Source organism: Oryctolagus cuniculus, chromosome 10, assembly GCF_964237555.1.
Source record: "Oryctolagus cuniculus chromosome 10, mOryCun1.1, whole genome shotgun sequence".
NCBI lineage: Eukaryota > Metazoa > Chordata > Mammalia > Lagomorpha > Leporidae > Oryctolagus > Oryctolagus cuniculus.
Window position 1 is genome coordinate 22,702,447 of NC_091441.1, and position 18,708 is coordinate 22,721,154.

General features: G+C 41.1%; 1 protein-coding gene across 38 annotated transcripts in view; it reads left to right on the forward strand.

Annotated features, from left to right (window-relative positions):
• The window catches only part of TCF4 (transcription factor 4), a 390,316-nt gene that overhangs the window by 917 nt on the left and 370,691 nt on the right, over nt 1–18,708 (forward strand). For 8 of the 38 annotated variants that reach the window (XM_070050130.1, XM_070050128.1, XM_070050136.1 and 5 more), the window contains exons 2-3: nt 1,744–1,835; nt 3,426–3,498. In XM_070050130.1, coding sequence (XP_069906231.1) covers nt 1,764–1,835; nt 3,426–3,498 — 145 coding nt within the window. In that variant the 5' untranslated portion in view covers nt 1,744–1,763. Of the gene's footprint in view, nt 1–113; nt 844–1,743; nt 1,836–3,425; nt 3,499–18,708 lie in introns of those variants that run through there. The other 30 variants (XM_051851926.2, XM_070050149.1, XM_070050151.1 and 27 more) reach the window with 8 other exon arrangements.

Consider the following 18,708-nt stretch of genomic DNA (forward strand, 5'->3'; position numbering starts at 1 on the left):
ACAGCGCGGGCGAATGGGGACTTCGCGTGCCTAGGAACTCAAGTGTGAAAACAAAACAACATCCATCCCCCCAAATTGCCTTTTTTTTTTTTTCCTCTTCTTGCGAAGTTTTTAGCCGTACTATTCTGTGAGTCCAAAGGGAGGGGGAATAGAGTGGGCAATGCAGGGCTCGCCCCCGACGCAGAACTACCCGGACGGAGGTCTCCCCGGCCAAATGCGGCTGGGTTTCTCTGTGGAAAGGGAAAATACGGTTGCTCTTGGCAAAGTCTTTTCGCATCACGTGTATCGCAGCCTGGTATAAACTTGCTTTGCCGTGTGTGGCCGTGCGAGCGCGAGGGGACGGGAGTGGGGGCGAGGGCGGGATGTGAACTCGAACACATTTCAAAGTGGCTCCGAGGGATGGAACGGGCCAGCGCCGACCTGGGCAGGCTGCAGACCGTAACCGAAAAATGAGGTGCTCCGCGAATTTTCGTTCGTGTTTTTTGGCGAGGCGGGGGAGGCGCTGAGCCGCCCCCCGGCCCCGGGGGTGGGGGGCCGCGTCCGGACCCCGAGCGAGCCCGCGTCGCCCCGCCGGAGCCCCCCCACCCATTTCTTTGCTGAACTTGCAATTCCGTGCGCCTCGGCGTGTTTCCCCCTCCCCCCCTGCGCTCGTCCCCTCCCCTCCCCGGAGAAGAGAGTTGGTGTTAAGAGTCAGGGATCTTGGCTGTGCGCGCGCGGATCGGTAGTGGCGGCGGCGGCGGAGGCGCGGGAGCCGGCGAGCGGGCGCAGCGGCCGGGCGGGCTCAGACATGAACGCCGCCGCGGCGCCGGCGGTGCACCGGGAGCCCCTTCTCGCGCGCGGCCGGTAGGTACGGGCGCCGGCCGGGCTCGGCGGGCGGATGCCCGGGGCGGCGCGGGGCTCGGGCGCGGGCTCGGCGGCCCCCACGCGGCTCCGCGCCTCCCGCGCCGCGGGCGCCCGGCTCCCGGCGCGCCGGGCAGAGACTCCCCTTCCCCTCCCGCCCCCGCGCCGCCGCCCCCGCCCCCCTCCCCGGCGGTGCCCACTCGCGGGGGGCCGAGGACTTTGCCAAGGGCCTGACTTTAATTTTTTACAGCCCTTTCTTTCACAAATGAGGGTGCTGGACGACGGGGGGGACCCGAGCCTGCGCTCCGCCCGCCCCCGCCGCCGGCCCTGTCACCCCTCCCCCTGGGGACGTGCTCGCCCCGCGGGGACGCTCGTCCGCAATTTCTTCGGAGCGACTTGGAGACGCGCAGGGGAGCGGCGCGCGGGGTGCGAGCGCCAGCAGTGCCGGGGGGTGGGGTGCGGGTGGGGGAAAGTTGAGCCCGGGCCGTCCCGAGTAGTTTCTCTTTGCTCTGGGATCCATTCATTTCTCGCTCTACCTCCTGTTGCATAAAAGGATGCGCTCACGAGCGGCTTTCTTTCTTTTCTTTCTTTCTTTCTTTTTTTTTTTTTTTTTTTTTCCCTTCCTGGATTTGGTTTTCTAGTGGATGTTACCAGTTTGATCGTCTCTTTGGAAATACAGTATCGCTTTTTTTTTTTTTTTTTTTTTGCTATTGCTGCCTGTTCCATCTTAAAACAAAAACAAAACCCAGCAACAACTCTCCCATCCCTCCCCCCTCCCACCACCTTAATCCCACCCGCCCCTACATCTCCCACCCCCCACACCCCAGTCTCCAAAAATCCGATTGTGTTTTCTCCAAGGATTGGGACTGGATTTTCTGATTGCGGTTATTTCCATGTTTCTAGGTTTGTGTGATTTTGCTAAAATGCATCACCAACAGCGAATGGCTGCCTTAGGGACGGACAAAGAGCTGAGTGATTTACTGGATTTCAGTGCGGTAAGAAAGATTGGTGGAAACTCAAAACACCCAAACACTTCAGCTAGAAACCAGTAGTCGTCTAAAGGACAGTGTAATTTTTAATGGACTGAATCCTTGGTAAATACGAAGGTCTTTTGACAAGTTTTTAACTAAATTTTTTGGGTGTGATTCAAGATTCAGGCTCCCCCCCCCCCCCCCAGTCTTTAATTACCTGCCTTGAATTCCCTACCCACTGATGGCCCAAAATAATGGAGTCTCACCCCAGTGGAAAGGAAAAACCAGACACCCCTAAAACTTGGCCGTATCTGAACTCTGAGCATACCAGTACTTTGCGTACTACTAGTTGTTTTATTATTTTCTGGAAGTGGAAAACAGGAGCCTCAGTTGTCTGTTTAAAGTTTTAACTGATGGTGCCTTGGGGTGAGTAGGGACTGTGTGTAGTCCTCCTAACTCCTCTCCCTGGGATTCTGAAAACTCCATTGGATCTGCTGAGCTGACCTTCTGTAGAAGCCTTTGGACTGTTCTTGCCAATTTCCTAGCCTGGAGGTCAGCACAAAGCGGACCTGCACACTTGTGGAGTGTCACGACCGGACTCTGGTCCTTCTCCATCCCTTTGCTCCCCTTTCCCAAACCCAGTCTCCAGCACGGCAGGGGAGTTAGTTCACGTTTCATGCCAGATGAGTTTGATGGAAGATGCATTTGTGAAGCAAAATACAGAGAATGCACAAAACACACCAATACAGTCCACACCGCCTTCTGAGTGGGGCTCTTTCATGCTGCTGCTGCTGCTGCCGCTGGTGCTGCCGCTGCCGCTGGTGCTGCCGCCGCCGCTGCCACTGCCACTGCTCCTCTCCTAGCCCTTTTGGAGAAATGGCTTTCGGAAGTTTTGCCAGGAAACGTAGCCCTAGGCAGCTTTGCAGCCCCCGTTCTGCTTGCTGCACTTTCTCCATTCATTCCTTTGCTTTTTGCAGTGTGTGACACTGGGAAGGTGTGCATTATCCACCACATACGTGGAAGAAGAGGGAGACCAATTAGGGTAGAAATAAATGCTGGAGAGAGAGGGAGTGAAAGAGAGAGTGAGAGAGAGAGAGAGTGGAGAGAGAGAGAGAGAGAGTCTTGCTTCCAATTGCTCTCATTCTAGAGACGAAATGAGAATTTAGTGCAGGTGGCACTTTATTTTTATTTGGGTTCACATATGACAAGCAGATCCTATACAGGATGGAAATGGACATTGCCACGGTTATGGCCCAGGTTTTCTGTATGAAACAAACAACTTTTTTGCTTCCTTGGTCAAAGTAGTGTTTCTTAGAGAGGCTGCTGCCCTCCAGCCTGAATCTTGCTAACATTATGGGGAACTGTGTTTGTTCAACATGTACTAGGACTGCGTGGCAGTCTAATGACCTGAGGAGAAAGGAAGAGCAGCGTGGTGATGGGGAGGGCATTGTAGTGTGGTGTCTGCTGTAGTTTTCAGTTGGCTGGTGATGTCTTACTGAATAAACCCTTAGCGTAAACTCCAGGCTGTTTGGTAAGAGTATGAAAGGTCTTTGATGAGCTCTGAAGGGCACAAATGTCTTCTTTTCAACTGTAATATTTCTTTGTTTCTTGTAGATGTTTTCACCTCCTGTGAGCAGTGGCAAAAATGGACCAACTTCTTTGGCGAGTGGACATTTTACTGGCTCAAGTATGTAAATTCTTTTCTTCCTGTGAAGTTCAATGCTCTTAGCTGTTCCTTTACACATTGTGTGTTTCTTGGCTCTGTTGAAGGGTTCTGAAAAAGGCGTTGAATTTTAGCCTAGAAATGATCTGGTTATTTCATCATCCATCAATGGTATAACTTACACAAAATTTTATCTTTTGTGATTAAAATGAGGCCTTTTTAAAATTAAATCAAAGACACTGTCTCAAAATTCCATCACTTAATTTGAAAGCAATTTTCTAAAACATTTGTAATCACACATGGGAATATAAGGCCAGTGTTAATATAGGGAATTAAATTAGTGATCCCTATTTGAAAATGGGGGAAAAATCTAACTTTTGTAAAAAGGAAAATCTCTTGTAAATAATATAAAGAAGTTTAGTACTTAATTTTGTGGTTGAATGCTGTGTAGGAAACCATCCCTGAAAAGAGCCTCATGCTAATCTGAGAGGCAAAATATGAATTCATTTATATTTAAAATATGCTTTTCATTGCTTTAGCGGTTTCCTTTCCCTAATCATTTACTTGCGCAGTGAATTTTTGTGATATTTTAAGTTGTAAGTTTGGAAGGATGTTTAACACTTTATAAATGAAAGATTTTTGGGTGATGTTTAAAAAACAACGTTAGCGCTATTCACAAAGGAAATCTGTGTGCACAGTGATTATCTGGCATTTAAGGAGGAGTTGTAGTACAGGGCTATTTGAATGTCTCTTATTAAAATCAAAGAGTGAAAGTATGATATTCTTTTACAAGGTTTGTTTTTTTTTTTGTCCAATGAATTTTAAATAAAAGGAATCCTGCATTGTTGCCTGCTAAGCTTTAGGTGCAAGCTTACATCCATTTATGCTTGTTAAACAGCTGCAGTAGCTTAGGAGTTCTGGCAGTGGTACATAGGAGTGCAGGCAGAGCACTTTCCTTAGGTCTCACTGGTAAATGTTGACATCTTTCAGTTGTGAGATGCTAGTGGACTAGTCTGTCAACTATGAGTATAATTTCACATCTCTTAATTTTCATTTGGTACAGTAGCAATGAGAGAAATTGTTGACCAGTGTGATTTGTGTCATTGGTGAATTTTCATGAAATTAATGAGTTTTAAAAGTTCCTCATTTCCAAATAAGTTACTTCTTCTGGCCCCCATGAGTCAGGGAATTTTTGTCGCTTTATCACTTGATTTACAAAATATGAGATGCTTCTTATAGTCACAATTTAGCTTGGTTTTGGTCCATTTTTATTAAAAAGTAAAAGTACATATTGACTGTATATTTGTGTTTGTGCTGTCCTGGACTCTTCCATATTCCCCCTTTGGGGACTTCCTTAAGTGTTTTGTTGTGTTAGTATTACATCTTGGACATTTGTGTGTAGTTTCTCTATATAACTTTGAAAATAAAAAATATTAATAGGCATTTTGAAGTAACAATGAGCACAAGTACCTCTTGTAGGCAAATTCATTTGTCATGTTAAACACAACGGGAACAGTAGCTTACCTTTATCCCTGACAGTGATTCTTCTGATTTTACTTAAGGAATGCATATTCAATTAAATCCAAAAAGTGGATTATGTCAGGCAGGCAAAGAGAGACACTGTTTTCAAAATCACTGTGAAAGACTCCTTGCACTGCTGTGAAAATGGACACATTTGGAGGAACTTCAGTGTATTAGTTTAGATGCAGTTTAATAAAGTAAAGTGATTAGAAGTATAAAATTTTGTTGTATTTCAGAGGATAACTGTGTGTGTCTGGTCCATTTGTAATGTTTACTTTTAAATGAAGTCCTGGCTTAAGTGATCATGTATCCTGATGTACATAGTTCTGAAGAGAACTATATACATATGTATAGACACACACACATATATATAGACAGATAAACACACAGTTCTTAGTGAGGCATGTTACAGTAACTCCTGACAGTGTAGTGATTATTTTCAAGGTGTTGGACTTAAAGTTACATTGTACCAAAGGTGTAGTTTTCAGAACTAAATATTTACCTTTAAGAGTACAAAGTGCAATGGGTCTTTGATTCTGGGTGCCTTGATGGAAGATTTGGAGTATTCATTCAATCAAATGTGATGGTATTATATAGGGTACAGATTGGAGTGCTGATTTTTCCCAGTCTGTGAAGATATATTTGAACTCAGTGCTGTTAGTGAAGAAGATGGCTCATATTTTTACTCAATAAATAAAACAATCACTATTAAAGCACAACAAATTAAAAAATAAAAAATGAAAAATTCACTTTTCTCTTTAATTGGAAGGATGGACTAGGAAACTTTGGGTAGAGAAATCTTAATCTAAAGTTAGTTCAAGTTAATACCGGTTGCCCTGTGTGGACTCAGATGTCACTTTCATGGGTCTCTTTGAAACTTGGATCCAGGGGGAAGAGAAAAAAAAAAATCTAAACTATAAGTAAACTGTTTCTGTTTGAGAAATCAGCTGTATTTTTTCACAGTGAAGCATGGTAATATTTCATGCTTAAAGTTTCCAATAGCTTTTGATTCCATTAATACAGGATGCTCCATCGTGGTTTGCAGTGTGAGAATGAAAATAAAGTGTGGCCATATTCTCTTTAATCTTTCATTTCACAAACATGGTTTTTCCTACCACCTTAAGAAATGGTGAGGCTGCTGGGGAGAATGGAATGTAACCTGAGCTACAGCCCGACATTCCCAGGGAGCATTTTTCACATGAAAGGCTTTTGTCAACCCTGGAAAGGACCAGCAGTTTTTGTTTGATGTTTGCAGGTGTTCAGCAGAAAGCACTAAAACAATTCAGCCATGATGGTTCAGAGCTAAGATGACCTTAGCACGGTGGATTGGTGGGCTCTGGGATTATTTTTAAGAAATAGTTATAACCTATATGGTAATTTATACAAAGGGATTTAATATCCGCTATCTTCATTGATCTTAAAACACACTAAAAGCATCCACATGCCTGGATGACTGGAAAATTATTCTCATTAAAAAATATGATGGCAGAGTTACCAAAGGGGGAAAATGTACCTAAAAAGTCTGTGATTTATTGATGAGCTGGCGGTTTAATTTTCCAATAGAACAAAAGTATAGTTTAGATGATTATGCTTGAGTCTTTCGTGAGGAAAGCTAAGCACACTAGCTTTGGCATCTTTTTAAAAGGTGGTTTTAAAGTTGTGCCACTGGAATTGTGTCTACTAAAGAACTTGTTAGATCAGCCCGGACCACATCTGGTACATGTATTTACAGCTAGTCTATGATGGATTCTACATTTTCCTCCCTTAGTTTAAAAGTTGAGTTTTTTTCACCCTGTAAGTGTTTAGTTTTACTTAGGTGTTCGGCGGCTGTGAAAGGTTGCCAAAGGAACGTGTGTTTGAACAATTCAGAGCAGTAGTAGAGCATAGCACATCCCTGTTGTGGGTGGTTTTGGAAGAGGGAGTGCATTTGAGGATCCTGTGAGTTTGTTAAACTGTATCCATGTGAACCCCAAAACAAGCATCAGTTTAGTAAATTTTGTTGAGGGGGGAAAAAAAGCAATTCATTGGATAAATTTATAAGATGGAGAATTCACGTGGTTAGCATCCTGAATTAATTTCTCTGAGTTCATGGTGATGAAAAAGAAATTGCTCTCCCCTTAAGTTTGTCTGTTGAGGAGAGCTACTTACTATCATGTGTGTGTTTTAAAAGTCTTCCTATTGGCTTTTTTTTTTTTTTTTTTTGTAGAGTGCAGAGTAATTTAATAGGTTAAAAATAAATATAGTGGAATTAAATTCATTATGTTAGAATCAGAATTTTGGGGATAGAAACCCTGCAGAATAGGCTGCCCAGTGCCTCCTTCATACAGCCAAAGAGAACTGAAGCCCAAGTTTAAGAGTTTCTCAACTGTGCTTTTATTTGTTCTAAAAAAACAAGTTTTGATTTGCTAATTCTCTGTGGTCCTCTGCAAATCCTTTATTGGAGATAACGTTTATTTCAACAGTTTTCCCGTCATTTGTCCTGTATAATAGGTATCAGGATTTGTGTGCTGTTATTTGTGCAAATAAATGCTTCTGTATGTGCTTGTGCCCTCAGAATGCCCCCCCCCCCTTTTTTTCTTCTTCTTTTAAGGGGTTTGGAGCTGAATTTTGGATTGTTGACCTCTTTTGCCTGGTCTTCTCTGTGGCTGTTTGCACTGTGTTAGGTGGAATAATAGAGTGTGAATGAGGGTGGCAGACATAAGGAAAGTACTTCTCAGTGTGCCAGGTGGTCTGCTCTCCACCTTGAGTTTATTGTGTTTTTTAATCCTCAGAAGAATCTAGTGCCCAGTGCATAGATGGGGAAACTGAGATACAGAGATATTAAAAACTCGCTTTCAAAGCAGCCAGTGAAATTTAGGTTTTCAGCTCAGCCATGCCTAGCTCAAAGTCCTTTCATTCACACTTGCATGCACACACACATGCATGCGTGCACACAGAGACACACAACAGTCTGATGCAGCTCATTGTTTCGAGATGGTACAGGTGTGGAATATAATATTGAGGCTTGGCATGAAATAGTGTCCATGGTCTTTATAGTAGATAGCATTTAAAAAAATTAAGATACTAATATAAACCATACTAATTTTTCTTGCCCTTGTGTCCAAATATGCCATCCCATTTATGATGGATTTGTATGTCACTTAGAATGTCTCTTTCATTTTACTTTTTTAACCAAGAAAATATAGTAGATATTGTACAAGTTGTTCTGCTGTACGTTGGTAGTCTACATGGGTACTAATAAACTACTTCATTTTCAGTTATTTTTATGTATTTAGACCAGAATTTAAGGTCACAAAGCCTGATTTATTAATATCTAAAACAATGAGGATTTCCAATCTATAAAGTTAAAAGTTTTGGAGTTCATTGTTAGAGCTTTGAAACTTAATATTCAAGAATAACAATCTTAATTCTATCTGCATCACTAAAATAGGCAGTTTTGAAGTTTAGAGATGTCTATTACCAGACATGTGCTTAAAATGTTAGTTTTCTAAATTCAGAAGGAAGAAGCAATACTCTATTTGACACTGACTTAAGTAAATAAAAAGCATTAAACAAGCATGGGGATCCAAGAACTGTTGAGACTGAAATGCTTAACATTTTTGACAGCATCAGCAAATTATCCTTCCCCTACTATTGTAATGAGGAAATCACTTAAATAACAGATGAACAGCTAAGTCACATAAACATATATAATAGAACTATGTAATGAAAGTTTATGCTGTTAATTGCTCGAATCTGTCTTAAATGCTTAGAATCATGTAGCAGTAAAGACTGTCATATAAACAGTTTTGTTTTGAGCTTAAAATTATTCCTTTTTGCTTTCATCTGCTATGATAAACAAAGTAATTTTGTAAGCTTTACAGATCAAACATTTACTTCTAATGGTAAACTACATTTTATATTGGAAGTTTGCAACCTCGTCCAAGGCATAGAGTTGAGTCCTGGTGGCCTCAGGCCTGTGATTTTCAACGTTTAGTATTATGATGCTATTTAGATCAGTTCCCATAAGCCAAGATAACAGATCTCAAGTTGCCTAATAAGGAACATGGTGTGTTTTGAAATGATCTTCAGTTTACAAGTCTTGAACCAAAATGTTCTTGGCCAGATCTTTAGAATCTATATGTATGTTGATCAAACCAGATCTTTTACAGACGTAGTGTCAAATTGAAGGAAAAAAAATCCTCCTTTCCTTATGTTTTTTTTTTTTTTATATTTTATGTGCTATTTTTTATGGCCAGGTGTTCTTCTAAGTTAATTAGATACTGCTAAGTTGTAGGGAAAGTAAAGTGCATTATAGGTTTTTTTTTTTTTTTCCTTTTTTAAGGTTATTTTCGTTACCGGTTTCTCATTACCTTGAGTAAAATTTTCAAATTTGACCAGCAAGTTTATAAACTGACATGTGAGTTACCCATTTTTTGAATACATGAGCCCATTTAGACTCAACAATAAGGCATGCATATGGTTTTAGCTGGATGCCTAGGAACCATGACTCTCTTAATGATTAGGAGAAATGTAAAAGAGGAAGCAATTTAACCTTCATAGAGAACTGGTTAACACTTTGCTACAAGTAATGTGTGTATGTATATGTGTGTAATGTATGTCTGTATATAAATATATATATGTATATAGGTACATACACCCACATATGCTGACACACATTTATTTATGTCAAACTTGCAGGAGTAGAAAAAGTGTTGAAAAGGTTGTCAAGTTTACTTTCATTTCAAAAATAAAAAAGGCCCAGTTAATCAGCATATCAAATATCCAGGTGTGTTTAAAATCAGTTTACGTGGATGAATTTCAGGGCTGCAAGAAAGTGTTTTATTTAAAGGTGCACATGAGTGTTCAGTGGATGCTTTTGTACTTTTGTGTGACAGTTAACACTTAATGAATGAAGTTCTGGACTGCCTTTGGTGGTAATTACTATAGGTAGTTTGTTAACTATGATCCATTGTTGGATGTGCCTCTGTTGATTTGTTTCCCAAACAAATCTTTATGTGTGCTGTAGGATTTGTACATTACTTTTCCAGAACCTGTTTTATTTGCTGATGTTGATGTTGCCTCTAGAAACTTTAGCTTAAAAATTCTCATATGTTAGAACGCCTCTTTGATCAGAATAATTTTAATTGAATTACCCAATTCATGAATGTCAACTTTATAGAGATATAAAACTTTTGCATTCAGATCTTCTAGGACTCCTAAGACATGGCACAATCTGTTTTTCAAGTAAAAAATTTATACAAATTTAAAGATACAAGAGACTTTACAGATGCCCTGTGAATTTTTTAGATAATGAGCCAAGGTTTGAGAGGGTGAAATGTCTTTTGCCCAAATCATACAGTTGGTTATTGGCTGTGATAGGACACAAATACACATGTCCTGACCCTCTGGTCAAAGACCTCATGCTGCTTTTAATTAAGGTTTGAACTTAATCCATTGGTACCAACTGTATGTCTCTTAAGAAGAAGAAAACTGTTTAATCTGCTATTCTGAAAATAATAATAAAAATTGAGATTGTGAGAGAGAGAGAGACATTGTAATCCGCCTTGCTTGTCATCACGTGTACTAATTTGGGTAAGGCAGTTGACGAATAACTGTTAAAATGTATTGTGTTATTAAAAATAACAAAGTAAGACCCATGATTAAATATCAGGGCTGTAATTTAATCTTGGGGGTTCTGGTGCCGCTCATAAACCATTTGGCTTTTTCTGTAACAGATGACGTCAAAATGCAGCTTGATTGAATTATGGCCGTGGGTTCCAGGAGCACCTGCTTGTGCCCTTACTTCATGGCATGTCAGCATTTCCATTACAAACTGTTTTTCCCTGACATTTTTAACTTCCAACAGTTAAACTAGAGTGATGGTTGGCATGTAAACTTTCAGCCCCTTAGGAACTGACTATTTTCTCAATAAAACAGAGAAGGTGGTGACAAAATCCCATTACAGAATACCTTTTAGAATCTTCTTCCTTGCTTTAATCTTCCATTAATTTAAACATTCCCTTTTGGGGCACTTAGCTGAATTGCAAGGCATCCAAATGGAAGGTTTTTAATCTCAAATTTGCCAAACCAAGACTTAACTACAAGGTATTTAGAAGACTGTTAAATTAGGGAAAGACACAGTGTCCATGGAGGATATTGAAATTATAGCTCTGGACAATCTACTTTTCATATTGTGTAAAATGCTGGAGAGCCAGACATGAAAGACATGCAAATTGGCGTACCGTGCCAGTAATTGCTTTTATGTTCACTTAAGATGAGTAAAATTTGATAGTGAATGGTTGGAAAGGTATATTTCTTTATACCGCTATCCAGAGACTCGTACATAGTCTTGTTTCAGTTTGCCCCCTTGGGTTTTAATATGTTGGGAATGGAGACAGGGCGTCTGTGTCTGCCTAGCTTGCTGTTTATCTGATGAATGGGTCACCTCTCTCTCTCTCTCTCTCTCTCTCTCTCTCTGTAATATGTGCTTTGCTTAATCTCTGTGTTAACAATTACAGGACATAGATGGCTGTGTGCAAGAAAGACCCTCCTGCCCTTAGAGGGCATATATTCTAACAAGAAAGAATGGAAAAGTGCATAGATAATTAACACGCAGCAATTAGAAGACACAATCATCTTGTGGGAGTGTAGAGGAATGAAAACGCGTTTCTTGCCAGGGGAAGTGAATAATGAAGGGTTCATGGACAAATTGACTGTGATCCTTCTTTGAGAGGGGTAGGATTCTGACATGCGGCTGACTGAGCTTGTTTATCAGGAACACCGTGAACCGACAGGCGCTAGGAAAGGAAATGCAAAGGCTGCATTGAGGAGACTGCCCAGAAAGAGATGTCCAGCGGGCTCTGAAGTGGAGCCAGCGCTGGTCCAGGAACTCCATGGTTTCTAGGCAAGCATCCTTGTGTTGGATGCACTTTGCCTACCCTGATTTTGAATTTTCCTGGGGGTATTATTGATTATAATCCAGTTCCCTCCAGAAGTATGAGTAGTTGTCAAGAAGTTCATGGAAAAATGAAATCAAAAGATTATGATGTGTGTGTTTGGCTTAGCAGTTAAGCCACTGATTGGGAAACCTGGCTTTGAGACCCAGCTCTGCTCCTGATTTCAGCTTCCTGCTAATGAGCACTCTGGAGGTGATGGCTCAAGTACTTGTACAAGTACTGCCAGCCATTGGGAGACCCTGATGGAGTTCTTGTCTCCTGGCTTCAGCTTGAACCAGTCCTAGATGCCAGCATGGGCATTTGAGATGTGGACTAGTGGATGGAAGATTTCTGTGTACTTGCTTCTCAGTTTCTACCTTTCAAATTAAAAAAAAAAAAAGGCAAAAAAAATTTACAATGTTCCAAGAACTTTGTTTTGAAGTCCACTTGTATATGTTTTTAATGGTAATGTGATACAGCAGGGAAATTGATTAAGCCAAAATGACAGCTTTTTAGAAATATTGTTTATTTACTGAAAGTCTAGAAATATGTATTCTTCTGCTGTGTTTGCTGCTAAGTAGCTATTTTCCCCCACCCCAGAAACCTTTTATGTAAGGTATACAAATTTTATGCATATCATAAATACAACTTTAGGAACATAGTGATTGTTCCCACTGTAAGCACCCTCCCACCTGCACTCCCATTCTTCTTCCTCCTCCCTCTCCTATTCCTATTCTAATTTTTTACCTCTCTATATTTTCTTTTTTTTTTAAGATTTATTTTATTTATTTGAAAGACAGAGTTCAGAGAGAGAGAGAGAGAGAGACAGAGAGATGGGTCTTCCATCCACTGGTTAACCCCCCAGATGGCTGCAGTGGCCGGAGCTGTGCCGATGCGAAGCCAGGAGCCAGGAGCTTCTTCTGGGTCTCCCATGTGTGTGCAGGGGCCTGGGAGCCCATGAACTTGGCTCATCTTCTACTGCTATCCAAGGTCATAGCAGAGAGCTGGATTGGAAGAGGAGCAGCCAGGACTAGAACTGGCGCCCATAAGGGATGCCAGCACTTCAGGCCAGGGCTTTAACCCACTGTGCCACAGTGCCAACACCCAGCCTAGCTATATTTTCAATTAACTTTATACACATAAGGTTAATGCTATCCCAAGGAAAGAGTTAAATGGTTTGAATAAAGAAAACTGTTCAAAGTCACCTCATGTCAAAGTGTCAGTTTCCCTTCTATAGATTACCTTTTAGGTGCTCTGTTAGTTACTACAGATCAGGAAGAGCATATGGTGTTAGTCCTTTTGGGACTGGCTTATTTCACTAAGTATAATATTTTCTAGTTGCATCCATTTTGTTGCAAATGACTGGATTGCATTTTTTTTTGAACTGCTGTGTTATTCCATGGTGTACATATCCTATAAATTATTCTTTTTCTAGTCTTTGGTTGAGGGACATTTGGGTTGATTCCATATCTTAGTTATTGTGAACTGAGCTGCAGTAAACATGGAGGTACAGATAACTTTTTCATATGCTAATTTTATTTCTCTTGGGTAAATTTCCATGAATGGGATGGCTGGGTCATGTGGTAGGTCTATATTCAGATATCTGAGGTATCTTCATACTGTCTTCCACAGTAGCCATACTAGTTTACATTCCCACCAACAGTGGATTAGGATACCTTTCCCCCACATCCTTTCCAGCATTTGTTATTTGTTAATTTCTGTATGAAAGCCATTCTAACAGGGGTGAAGTGAAATCTCATTGTGGTTTTTATTTGCATTTGCTTGATTGCTAGTGATGCTGAGCATTTTTTCATGTGTCTTTTGGCCATTTGGATTTCCTCTTTGGAAAAAATGCCTGTTTTAAGTCCTTCATAACTGTGTTGGTTGTTTTGCTGTTGTTGAGATTTTTTGTGTGGTTTTTTTTTTTTTTTTGACAGGCAGAGTTAGACAGTGAGAGACAGAGAGAAAGGTCTTCCTTTTTCCGTTGGTTCACCCCCCAAGTGGCCGCTACGGCAGGCGTGTTGCGGCCAGTGCGCTGCGTTGATCCGAAACCAGGAGCCAGGTACTTCCTCCTGGTCTTCCATGCGGGTGCAGGGCCCAAGGACCTGGGCCATCCTCCACTGCCTTCGTGGGCCACAGCAGAGAGCTGGACTGGAAGAGGAGCTGGACTCGAAGAGGAGCAACCGGGACTAGAACCTGGGGTGCCGGCGCCACAGGCGGAGGATTAGCCTAGTGAGCTGCGGCGCTGACCATGTTGTTGAGTTTCTTGAGCTCGTCATATATTCTTGTTATCATTCCTTTATCAGTTGCATAGTTTGCAAATAATTTCTCCCATTTTGTTGTTTGCCTCTTCACTTTGCTGAATGTTTCTTTGGCAGTGCAGAAGCTTCTCAATTTGATTTAATCCCAGTTGTCAATTTTGGCTTTGACTGCCTTTGTCTCTGGGGTCTTTTCTAAGAACTCTTTGCCTGTGCCAATGTCTTGCAGAGTTTCCCCAATAATTTGATGGTATCAGGTCATGGATTTAGGTCTTTGATCCATTTTGAGTGGATTTTTGTGTAAGGTGTAAGGTAGGGAGGGGTCTTGCTTCATACTTCTGCATGTGAGATCCAGTTTTCCTGGCACCATTTATTGAAGAGACTGTCCTTGCTCCAGGGATTGACTTTAGCTCCTTTGTGAAGATAAGGTGGTTATAGATGCGTAGGTTGATTCTGGCATTTCTCTTCTGTTCCACTGGTCTGTCCTAAACAGTACCAGGCTGTTTTGATTATAACTGCCCTGTAGTATGTTGAAATCAGGTATTGTGATGCCTCTGGCTTTGATTTTATTGTATAAGTTTGCTTTAGTGGGACTGGCACTGAGGCATAGCAGTAAAGCTGGTGCCTGCAGTGCTAGCATCCCATGTGGGCACCAGTTCAAGTCCTGGCTGCTCCACTTCTGATCCTGCTCTATCCTGTGGCCTGGGAAAACAGTAGAAAATGACCCAAGTCCTTGGGCCCCTGCACCTGCATGGCTGGCCCAGCTCAGGCCATTGCAGCCATCTGGGGAGTAAACCAGTGGATGGAAGACCTCTCTCCCTCTCTCTATCCCTGCCTCTCTATAACTCTAGCTTTCAAATAAATAAACTTTAAAGAAAGCAAAAATAAAAATAAAACAGGATTGCTTTAGCTACTGGGACTCTCCTGTGTTTCCATATGAATTTCAGCATCTTTTTTTTTCATATCAGATAGGAATGTCCTTGGTATTTTGAATCTGTACATTGCTTTTAGTAGTATGGACATTTTGATGATACTGATTCTTCAGATCCATGAACACGGAAGTTTTTTTCATTTTTTTGTGTCTTATTTTCTTCAATGTTTTGTAATTCTCATTGTAGAGATCTTTGATATCCTTTGTTGAATTTATTCCAATCTATTTGATTTTTGAAACATTTATTTATTTATTTGAAAGGCAGAGTTTCAGACAGGCAGAGAGAGAGAGAGAGAGAGGTCTTCCATCTGCTGGTTTACTTCCCAAATGGCCACAACGGCTAGAGCTGGGCCAGTCAGAAGCTGGGAGCAAAGAGCTTCTTCTGGGTCTCTCATGTAGAAGCAGGACTCCAAGGACTTGGGCTGTCTTCTACTGCTTTCCCAGGCCATAGCAGAGAGCTGGATTGGAAATGGAGCAACACGGATATAATCAGTGCCCATATGGGACACTGTCACTGAGGGTGGTGGCCTTACCTATTGTGTCACAACACCAACTCCTGTATTTGACTTTTTTTTGTAGCTATTGTGAATGGGATTGATCTTAGAACTTCTGTCTCAGCTGTGGCATTGTCTGTGTATACAAAGGCTTTGGATTTTGTATGTTGATTTCATTTCCTGCCACTTTATCAAACTCTTCTATGAGTTCCAGTAGCCTCTTAGTAGAGTCTTTTTGGATCCTTTATATATAGAATCATGTCATCTGTAAATAGGAATAATTTGACTTCCTCCTTCCCAATTTGTATCCTTTTGATTTCTTTTTCTTGCCTAATGGCTCTGGTTAAAACTTCCAGGACTATATTGAATAGCAGTGGTAAGGGTAGGTATCCTTGTCTGGTTTTGTATCTTAGTGGGAATGCTTCCAAACTTTTCCCTATTCAATAGGATGCTGGCTGTGGGTTTGTTATAAGTTGCCTTGATTGTGGGAGAAGACCCAAATCAATAAAATTAGAGATAAAAAAGGAAAGATAACAATAGATACCACAGAAATAAAGATAATCATCAGAAGTTACTACAAAGATCTGAATGCCAACAAATCGGGAAACCTAGAAGAAATGGGTAGATTCTTGGACATATACAACCTACTTAAATTGAGCCATGAAGACATAGAAAACCTAAAAAGATCAATAACCAAGATGAAAATTGAGTCAGAAATGAAGGTCCTCACAACAAAGAAAAGCCCATGACTGGATGGCTTCATTGCTGAAATCTACCAGACATTTAAAGAAGAACTAACTCAAATTCTTCTCAAGCTGTTTAAAACAATTGAAAGGGTGGGAATCCTCTCAAATTTTTTTTATAAAGCCAGCATCACCATAATTCCTAAACCTGAAAATGATACAGCAGAGAAAGATAACTACAGACAAATTTCCCTGATGAACATAGACGCAAAAAACTCAACAAAATACTAGCCAGTCAAATCCAACAACACATCAGAAAGATCATTCACCCCGACCAAGTGGGATTTATCCCTGTTATGGGGAGATGGTACAACATTTGCAAATCAATAAATGAGATACATCACGTTACAAACTGAAGAACAAAAACCATGTGATTATCTCAATAGATGAAGAGAAAGCATTTGATAAAGTACAACATCCTTTCATGATGCAAACTTTAAGCAAATTGGATATAGAAGGAACATTTGGGCCAGTTGTTGTGTAAGTTTTGCTTATTTTTCAAAAAAACAGCTATTCATATCACTGATCTTTTGTATTTTGTTTTTTTTTTGTTTCCATTTTTTTGTTTATATTCTAATTTTAATTATTTATTTTCTCCTACTAATTTTGGGTTTGGTTTGCTATTGTTTTTCTGCATCCTTGAGATGCATTGATAGCTCATTTATTTGATGCTTTTCCAATTTCTTAATGTAGGTACCAACTGCTGTAAACTTTGCTCTTAACACTGCTTTTGCTGTATCCCATAAATTTTGATATGTTGTATTGTCATCTTCATTCATTTGCAGAATTTTTTTGGTTTCTCCTATGACCCACTGTTCATTTTTTTCTGGTCATGTCTATTAGTAGTTCTGTTTGCTTCCTGTACTTGGACATACCTTTTTTTTTCTCCAAATTAGGGAAGTTTTCTGTAATTATTTGACTAAAAAGGCATTCTAGTCCATTCTCTTTGCACACCTTCAGGAACTCCTAAGACCCATGTGTTGGGTCATTTGATAGTATCCCATAAATCTCCAGCACTGTTTTTTGGTTTTATAATTTCTTTTTCTTTGGCTGTAAAATTTCCAGAGATTGTCTTCTAACTCAGATATTCTTTATTCTGCTTTACCAAATGTATTGCTAAGGCTTTTCACTTCATGTTTTATTTGATTTATTGAATTATTCATTTTCAGTATTTCCTTTTGATTTCCCTTTAAAATCTCAATTTCATGATAATAATTTTCATTCATAACATGTATGCATTTCTTTAATTTATGAATTTGCTTCTGATTACTTCTAAGTAATCCTACAATCAATTTTTTGAATTCTGTTTCCAACATTTCTTCAATATCTTCATCTTCACATTCTAGTATTGAAGTACAACATGTTGTGTTCTGTTTTCTTGTTTCTTGAATGGCTGCATTTATTTTTCGGCATTTATGGAGATACTTTTTTTTTTTTTTTGTACCTGTGATGTCTTTTATCTTTGGGCTAAGTCTCTGTGGTTTAGTGGAGTGTCTGCTCTTTCAGTGAATACCCAGAAGCATGTTCTGGGTGTTGCCAGGGAGTTCTGTTTAGTGCTCCAGGGTGAGGGGAGTATCCAAGGTCACACTCAAGTTGGGTGTGGTAAATATTTTCTTTCTTTCTTTTTTTTTTTTTTTTTTAAATCAGAAGGGAGGTTTTATCAGCTCTGTTGGCATAGTCTCATGCTCACCTCCTCTCCTCCAAGGAGTCCAATGCCTGGGCACTAGCCCCAGTGGATACTGTGTTCATCTGTGCTGCCACAAGACCCACAGAAAGGATCCATGCAGTCCTTGGTGTGAGCACACATCCCACAGCAGTGACCCTCAGCAGGGAGACAGGGAGCCCTGAGCTTGTGGACCCACCCACAGTGACTGCCCCACCCTGCATCCTCCCGCGCAGCCACAGGGTTTTCACAGCCCTAGCACACCAGGCTGGCAACAATTGGGAGCACCTAGCCCTCTGTCAGTTCTCCCAGTCATACTCTGGTGTCTCCTCTTGGCTGGTTGCTAGACTTGTGGACACGAGCAGGCATAGCTGTTACCTCTGTCCAAAATGGTGCCCACCCTCTGTTGGCTAGTTATAGGATGCCGGAGCCAGATGGTCGCAGAGAGAGAAATGTGCCCCCTTTTTTCCCCTCTTGCTTGGCAGGTACACTGTCCCCCACAGGGCTCCAAGCCGGACTCCTGCCAGTCTCTTCCTGCAGCTTTATCACCAGTGACTTGGGCTGCTGCAGTATGGTTTCACCTCACTCCAAAATTGGTGCTGAGTTTCTCGTTTGCTGGGGTCCCTGTGTTGTGTGCATCCACACCCTCCATGAAGATCCACAGTGTTCCTCTAATTTGCATGGAGCTTCCTCTGCAGTTTTGTCCC